Source organism: Osmerus mordax, chromosome 18 (genome assembly GCF_038355195.1).
Source record: "Osmerus mordax isolate fOsmMor3 chromosome 18, fOsmMor3.pri, whole genome shotgun sequence".
NCBI lineage: Eukaryota > Metazoa > Chordata > Actinopteri > Osmeriformes > Osmeridae > Osmerus > Osmerus mordax.
This window is the reverse complement of record NC_090067.1, coordinates 2756246-2765025: the sequence shown is the minus strand read 5'-3', so window position 1 is coordinate 2765025 and position 8780 is coordinate 2756246. Positions and strand designations below refer to the sequence as shown.

The following is an 8780-nucleotide window of genomic DNA, read 5'->3' as shown; positions in this document are numbered from 1 at the left end:
CTCTTCCATCTTGGACATCTGCAGGGTGGAGGGGATGGTCGTCCTCAGGGTCGATGATTTGTACGGCAGGGTGTTGCTCTCCTCTTAATAGTGGCAATATTATGAAGAACAACACATGCCACAATAATGTCACACATGTCACGACAAAGGCACTAGAACCGGGGATTTGACCCTATGGTCACCTCTACCCAGGCTCTAGTCCTGCAGTGGGCTACATTGTAATGCTGCTGAGTTCCCCGGTCAGGTCAAGGGCCACTTTCATTACGGCTCTACACACTGTTGCTTTGCCGAGGTGTTCTGCATCGCCAATGTTATAAAGAAATGGAAAGCAATGTAAAGCATTTGGTTGGTTCTGAGTGCACGTCTATGGTGTGTAACATCAGCAATGTAAGGGCTGAGAATGTTTTTAAAATAAATTGTGGAGTGTGACGAAAAATCAGGGAATGATTGCACATCTAATTGCGCTCTTATAATCCTCTCCTAACGTAAGGCTAAAATAATTAAATCTGCTGTGAGATCGATTGGCTGACCCAGGAAAGGACACCCCATGTCTGCCAACTGTATCAGGCTCCGAAAGTGGGAGGGGATAAGGACAAATGCAGAGTTTATTAAGGAAAGCCTTCCAGCGAGCAGGTTCGGTTCACAGAGGCAGTGACCATGGACACTAACCCACAGTTTGTGTTACCTCTCTTTCTGGAACGGAAAACCCAGAGTTTGCCTCATTTCAGGGTTACCCAACTCAGGGTTTTCACTAAACACACTTTCTGGAATACCTCCCAGTTCATTAAATCTTTTATTGTTATTATTGTTAAAGTTTTTAATTGCTTCAATCTAAGTATGGCAATACACCTCCTTCAAAGAAACACAAACTAGACAGTCTACTACCTCCTGCCACAGATGTTATCAAGCAGGTTAGCCCTCAACCCTTACCTTCAGTTTATCTTGAGCTCCTTGATTCAGTCTATGGCTCAGTGGAAGGTGGGGAAGACTAAATTCATGAGCACCTTGCCGAATGCTGGTGAGAAGCCTTCAAACTACTTGCATAGACTGGAAGTTATCCTGAGTACAGCCATCAGAAGAGACGGCATTGTGGAGGAGGAACAAAGTCGTTGTCTTCTGAAGCAATTCTGTAGAGGCTGTTGGAACCATGATCACAGGCCTTCAGCTGGAGCGGAAGAAAATGCATCCACCTTCCTATGCTCAGCTGGTATTCCTTATCAGGACAGAAGAAGACAGACGTGCTTCTAAAAAAGAATGTATAATGAAGCATCTTGGCCTACACAAAAAGTTCCTGCTGCTTCCAAATGGCAGCACACCGCTAAACAGTTAACGCCTGTGACGCTCTAATGTTGAAGCTACCGAGACTGACAGCTTAATGAGACAAGTTGCAGAGCTTTGGGTGCAGAACCACCAGATAGAGAGGAACACACACTCAGAGAAGACTGGAACCCAAGCGGAACACCGACCTGCTGATCAGAGAACATCAGAGCAGCCAAGGTTTGGTGACCCGTCATCTAACAGGGCTCGTCCTGGGTACTGTTTCCGCTGTGGAGAAGATGGGCATATTATGCCAAGTTGTGAAAGTAAACCAAACCCTGTCTTGGTCGAAGAAAAAAGGCATTGGTGTAGAGAGCAGCAGTTCCAATTGGATCAGTTAAACTACTGACAGTCTCTGTTGAAGGGCAAACAGGCAATAGAAGGAGAGAAATGTGCCCTAGAAGAATTGAACTAGCGACCAACAAGTGTCCCCAAAACCAAACTTCGCCCATTGAACTACCAAAGGTTTAAGTGAGAATAATGTGCACAGCTCAGATAATTATTTGAGGAAGAAGAGTCAGTTGCCTTTTAGACACCGGATCTCAAGTCACCACAATTCGCCTGTCATTGTATAAGAGCCATTTATCAAGTCATCCCATTAAGTTGCTGATATGTGGAGATGAGCTTGACGTTTCCCAGAAACGTCAAGCTCATCTCCACATATCCAAGGTAGGAACTGAAGTACCTACGTTAGTGCTAGCAATTCCAGACGTGACTAATGTGCCCCAAATCCTCATTGGCACTAATTGTTTAGATGTCCCTTACTCCAGCCATATTCAGAAGAACATAAACCGTCCTCAGTTAGCATTATACGGCTACCAAGCAGTTCTTAAGACTCTTGAAGTTAGACAGAAACAAGCATGCACTGGTGCCCTGGGATGGGTGAAAGTGAAGGGGAACACACCCGAGGTGGTGCCAGCAGGCTGCACGGTCGCTCTCGATGGGTTGGTCCATGTGAACGGTGCCAACGCAGAACGATGGGTCACCGTAGAGCAGCCATCAATGTCCTCCCTGCCTGGTGGGTTGCTGGTGGCTAACTGTGGAAATGTGGATGCAGTGTGGAAACACCTCCAAGAGCTGCTGACAGCTGGCATCATCCTTGAGTTAGAATCTTCCTTCCCATCACCTATCGTGGTAGTTCGAAAGAAGAACAAATCTGTATGACTGTGCATTCATTTCAGGAAGCTCAACTCTCAGACCATAAAAAGATGCATCCGCCTTGCCCAATCTGGAAGACGTTTTTTTTTATATTGACCTGCTCAAAGTCGTTCTCAGTCCTTGACCTGAAGTTGGGCTACTACCAGATCAAGTTTAACATGAAGAACATGAATCCAGACTGCTGTAAGTCTTTCAACAGCTGAGGGAGTATGGACTGAAACTGTCTCCCCAAAAGTGCACGATTTCCAACATCTGCTAAATACTTGGGGCACATTGTGTCTCAGCATGGAGTTGAGACAGATGCAGCAAACATGAAAGCCCTGAAAACCTGGCCGCAGCCCAAGAACCTCAAAGAATTAAGATCCTTTCTTAGATTCTCAGGATATTCCCTGGATATTCATTAGAATTTGGATGGGTATAACACATTCTTCTGTGGTGTGGTAAACTTAAAACTCGTTTTCAATTCCACTTTACAGGATCTTTAACCCACTATACAACAGTTCAGGGACGCAAGTTTGATATTAGCTTTGGCAGGGACATCAATAGTTAATGCGTGCGCGCACATTTTTTCGCTATCATTTGAGCGCAAATACTGTTTTTTGAGCTTCATGTGATATTGTTTTTATGTTTTAGTCAAAATACGATGATCGGTAGGCCTATCATTTAGAAACTTTCTTTAGTTTGTAATGTTTTCTTAGCCTACCTCAATTCTGACTTGTGTGCCGAGTCCGACACCTGACTTCTGTGTGCCTGCTGCAGTGGCTTTGGCAAACTCAGAAGAGCGCGCTGACATGGAATTCTGTTTGTGTTTTCGGTTAAACTGCTTTGATTTTACAAGCGTTGGGATACTGCATTTACGGGATTATAACTCACTGACTAATAAAGTAACTTGTTATAACTCAAACTTTAGATTTTACTGGGGCACAGCAGATTTATATTATTATATTTAATTTATATTTAAAAAGGATCTAACGACGCCCCTGCTCCTACCGCTAATGCTTCATGCTTTATGCTTTACGCTGTATGCCTCATGCTTTAATAACGCAATGAACAACACAACTGTTAATGCTTGAAGTGAGTTAGTTGTGTCACAATCGCCAGAATAAACTGTCCCGTGGTATATATGACGCGCCATCAGCTGACCATTAAGGGTGCGGGCACGTGATGTACCTTCAACTACCCAGACAAAACAAATATGGCTTCGATTACGACAACATACACTGTTATACATTGTGTGTTGTTTATGCTTTTAACGGTTCGTTTTTCCTCGTGTTTTATCGGCTGGGGTGATGGCTACCGTCGGAAGGTGAGATTATAAACTAGGTTCTTTGAAAAAGCGATAGAGTGGCACTTGACCAAGTTTTACTGACTTCACTTCCTTGTGCTAGCCGTTTAAATAGCTGGCGCCACCGGTATTTTACATTCCTATACATCATTTGACTGTCCCAGTCTAGTTTGTCACTCACTAAATTATATCGAATTTAATTACCTAACCGCTGCAGTGCGGCAGTTATATTAGGTGCTCTTTGTCAAGGTATTGGATACAACCGATTCATGTGAAGTTAGGGATCAAGGGAGTTGTCTACACTACAGAATGTCGCGTATAGCTAGCGTTAGTCCTCTCTTTTACGAGAACTCAAACATTGCGTTTAAGAATAAATCCCTGAGATGCAACAGTAAGCGTTGTACAGCACACTAGCTATCAAATATTAACGGAGATGAGACAGACAGACGGACATTATATTCTGAATCAGCGATGCTGATCTCGGTTCACACAGTCTTAGCCACGTCTGGGCTAACGTGAAGGGTAGTCAACATGTATTCGACCATCAGACACTTAACAGTCAGATCTCTAGCCTGCTGTGCATAGACTGTAATGACAATAAAACAATGTTACTCATTGCTTCACCTCAACTTTCTGAGTGAATAGTCCTCCTGTTTATTTCTTTGAAACCTTGAAAAAGTATCATTAAGCTACTAACAGAGACAGTCAATACATTGCATTTGTTTATTCTATCTATATAGATTTATAGTGGATTCTCAACGTATTGGAGCACCCAGAAGGCATCTCATACAGATGTCTGAATAAGTTATGTTGGTGACTGTGCCTCTCTATCACTGGATTCTCATAGTAGGCTGCAAGGTGAACCACGAAAAGTCTTTTAGAAAATGATTCCTGCTCCACAGTCTGGCATCTACACAATCTTTAGCTCATAAAAAAGAACGAGTCGTGCTAAGCTACCAAAATATAGATATACCAAGATATATAAAACTGTACAAAACAGAATAAGGAATAACAGATTAAGGACACACAGTCCTCACTGTGTGTCAGTGTCAGGAAAATTATCTTCCAGTTCCTCAGTTTCTTTTGTGTTAGCACAATTACAACAACGACACTAGTCTGTGCAACACAGTCCTAGCGAAAAACAGGAACATCTGCCTGTCTCACAGGCACTTTTGCAGCCGCAGTGTATCACATGCAAAACACTGTCAGGGGCCGAATTTCTGGTCATCCAGGTGACGTGAAAGGTCACATCCTCTATTTGCCAACCATGTCCATCCATGTGGACAAAAAGCAGCTACCTTGTTGGTGTAGAACGATCACGTGTCGAACCGTGCCACCAAAATCCTATTACGCTCTAAAGAAACTAGTTGTGCATAAGACATAGACGCAACGACAATCGACTGGAATTTTAGCGACAAACCTTTTTTTGGTAGCTAAGCACGACTCGTTCTTTTTTATGAGCTAAAGATTGTGTAGATGCCAGACTGTGGAGCGGGATGAAACGATAACAGGGTTCACCTTATCACCTTACGGCCTATAGGTGTCTCTGGAGTTGAACCCAGGTCTCAGTCCCTCGCTCACTCCGCCCCCTGGTGTTGGCCTGCTGCACGCGCGGGCCGAGGGTGTCAACGACACGCTGCACTTCCTCTTCTGCAGCCAGGGAGCGCCGGCCTTGCTTCTGGTGCACACCAACTCTTCGTCCTCCACTCTGGAGGTGGACTGGCCTGCCTTCCTGGCGCACAATACCTCCGGCAGCCTGAGGGTGGAGCCACAGAGCAGCATCCTCTACAGTAACGCTGTCGTCTTTACCAGGGTGAGGTGTTATTACGACTGTTGAGTGTGTCAAGGAGTTTTGAACCACTGTCTTCACTTCTAACCCGTCCCCTCACTTCTAATCCTTCACTTCTAACCCCTCCCCTCACTTCTAACCCCTCCCCTGTGTGCCACCCAGCTATGGGAGTACGACGATGTGAACGACACAGCGGACCCCTCCAAAGTGCCCCCCTCCAGCTTCCTGGCCCCCTACGAGCTGCAGACGTTCACCTGGGCTGACCTCAACGCCACGCTGGACCCCGTTTCCCACACTGCACTGCTGTGCGGAGGCGACGGTGGGGACAGCTTCTCCAATGGCTCCCTCTGTCTGAAGGTGAATGTAACAGCAGCCTTCATTGTCCTGTTCACAGTATCACGTCTTTGTCGTTGTTAAGATCACTGCCATAATGTCCTATGTGCAATGGAATATGCTTGAAATTGGGCTGCGTTGCAAGTCCGCGCTATGAGCTTCAAGAAGCCACTTTGGATTAGCATAGAATACTGAGGAAAGTGGGAATTGTAGTCTTTAAAGCCTGTAGCACTGTTATTAACACTTTACATTAAGGTAACATTAACTACCATGTAACCACAAAGCAATACCCATAGTAACAACATAGCAGGGCGAAGCAGATGTCAACATCGATCTTGTTATGGTAACTCAGCCTTTAAGTGCCCCTTTACAACATCCACTTAGCTCTTACACCCCTGCCCCATACTGTGCCTTCTTACACTTTTGTAATAACCTATACCTCTAAGACTTATTATGACCATATAATATTATACCCAATTCAATTACATACAATTCCTATGTACCTACAATGTTTTTAATATAGTTACAAATATAGTTTGTATATAGTTACTTCAGTTACATGGTAGTTAATGTAACCTTATTGTCACATACTAGATAATGGAGCGTTATTGTAAAGTGTTGCCAGACTGTTTTGGCTCATGAAGCCTCTCTTCTTCCTGTTAGTTCTCAGCCTTCGAGGCGGCAGGGCGTGACCAGGGTTGGCCCAGCCTCCTACACAACGCAAACTCCTCCCAGATCAGTGTGTGGCTCGACGGGGTGAAGCCACGATCCAATGGGTCGAGGTTTTCCCTGGAGCTGCAGTCGGTGGGCGGAGCCTATCCCATGAGCAGAGTGGACGTGCTTCGCTCCATCGATGACGAGTACACCCCGTCTATATTCAAGGTGACTGTCTGTCTGTCTACCTGTCTGTCTTTCTGTGCCTGTCTGTCTGACCCTCTACAGTATGCCTGCCTGCCTGCCTGCCTGTCTGTCTGTCTGTCCCACCATTGTCCTAATTCCTCAGCCTGCTGGTTGTTGACGTTTCTCCCTCCTCCCAGGTGTCTCAGTGGGCGTCGTCTCCCCCCAACTCCTCGTCCTCTGTGCTAGGCTACGCCCAGTGGAAGCCCGTAGCCTATCGGAAAGCCAAGCCCGTGTTTGAGGATGCCACCCCCTGCCACCACTCCCCCCCAGAGCCCCTGGCCTGGCCCCCTCCCTCTGGCCTGGTCCTGGCCTTCTACACGGAGGGCTCCCACTCCCCCACCACCGGCCTCAACATCACCTTCAGCATTACTGGAGACCCTTACTATAACACCACCAACTTCCTCCGCTGGTAGGGGCTCCTGCCGTACACACACACACACACCAGGTCCCCTTGTAACTGTACAAAAGGTATTTTTCTTCATAAAGTGACTCGTTTCTCTTATCTACCCCTCTCTCTCCTGGCTCCCTCCCTTCTCCTCCCACTCCCCCTCTTCCTCCTTTACTCTATCCTCACTCTGACGATCTCTCCTCCTCTGTATACACCCCTCTGTCTCCCCCCTCTCCCTCTTCTCCATATTTGTCTCTCCTTCTATCTCCTTCTCTCTTTCTCCCTTCCATCTCTCTCTTACCCCTCTCCATCTCCTTCCCTTTCTCTCCCATTTCTGTCTCTCTCCCTATCTCCCATTTCTCTCTCCCCCCCTCTCCATTCCACTCTCCATCTCTCTCCTCTCCTCCCTCATCTCCTCCCTCCTCTCCAGGACTGTTCTGGTGGGTCTGGGCTCTGCTCCCATGGACTCCTTCTCTACTCTGGTTCTGACCATCATGGCGGTGGGCTTGGGTACTCCTCTGTTGATTATCCTGCTGGGCGGAGTCTGGGTCTGCATACGCGGGAAAGCCACACCCACGCCTGCGGCCTATGAACCAATTAACTGAGGCCAAACGCCAGAATGGATTTACACTGCCCTGCCTTCGACCGTTGGCAGACCACTGAGAAGAGGCTCTCTGGTTTCAGGCAGATGTCACTAAGACTGAACCTTTTTTCTGATTTTCACTGATGGACATGCAGAATCAACGACTTAGGTGGAGCATTAGGCTGATGTACTTCCCAGAATCCATCAGTTGAATCGTCAGATTTGTTTGTATACATTGTTTGTCTCTACACAAGAAAGACTTTGACCAACGCTGAACATTCCAGTTAGTGATGTTTTATTGGGGTACTTATCAAACATACTTTTTGCTAATGACAGCATTTTAAAAAAGCAAGTAGGGCTGTGTCACAGTCACTGGTCTCTCATTGCAGATGATAGAACTTGGAAGGATAGAGTACAGGTGAATGATCTGAAACATAGTAGAGACCTCAGAGAAACAGAGGAGAGGGAAGGCAGAAAGAGGAGGGGAGGAGGGTTAGGGGAGGACAGGTAGGGAGGGGGAGGGGAGGAGGGGTAGGGGAGGACGGGTAGGGAGGGAAGGGGAGGAGGGGGAGGGGAGGAGGAAAGGAGAGGAGGAAAGGAGAAGAGGAGAAGGGAACCTCAGGGAAAACCGAAGAAGAGACCACTTCTTATCGTTCCGATGCTACTCATGGGTACATGGTTAGGAGTGTAAACACATCAAGTGTAACAAGAACGGCGATGGAGATGATCAAATAATGGAGAATTCTCCGTACTGCATTGCAATATCCTGCTGGCCCAGACCAACTCAAGGTGACGTAATGACTTTGGTTAAACAGCAGATCTGACGGCTGGTGTTTTCTGCTTAGTGTTTATCCCACAGGGGTGGAACACAGGAGGAGGGGTATGAATGACAGGAAGGGTCAAGGAGACCTAGAGGAGGATGCTCAAACTGTAATGCTTTTGCACTCTGTGCTTCACTGGTTTAAGGTTTGTAAATGAATTCATAGGGACTTTCTCTTTGCCGTGCAGGGCTGTTTTAAGGGGATTT

At 46.5% G+C, this 8780-nt stretch overlaps 1 protein-coding gene across 1 annotated transcript; it reads left to right on the top strand.

The window, feature by feature from the left end:
* Nucleotides 1–3670: 3670 nt before the first annotated feature.
* On the top strand, nucleotides 3671–8228 carry glmp (glycosylated lysosomal membrane protein). The gene is made up of 6 exons (XM_067255971.1): nucleotides 3671–3781; nucleotides 5301–5573; nucleotides 5712–5906; nucleotides 6546–6764; nucleotides 6920–7191; nucleotides 7601–8228. Exons 1-6 carry the CDS (start codon nucleotides 3671–3673, stop codon nucleotides 7773–7775), a joined length of 1245 nt encoding a protein of 414 aa, XP_067112072.1. The 3' UTR covers nucleotides 7776–8228.
* The last annotated feature ends 552 nt before the right edge of the window (nucleotides 8229–8780 follow it).

Excerpts from the sequence above, each read along its gene's own strand:
- glmp (XM_067255971.1), top strand. The coding sequence starts at position 3,671 with ATGGCTTCGATTACGACAACATACACTGTTATACATTGTGTGTTGTTT. Across the intron at positions 5,574-5,711 it reads ACGCTGTCGTCTTTACCAGG|CTATGGGAGTACGACGATGT; the intron begins GTGAGGTGTTAT and ends TGTGCCACCCAG. Across the intron at positions 5,907-6,545 it reads ATGGCTCCCTCTGTCTGAAG|TTCTCAGCCTTCGAGGCGGC; the intron begins GTGAATGTAACA and ends TCTTCCTGTTAG.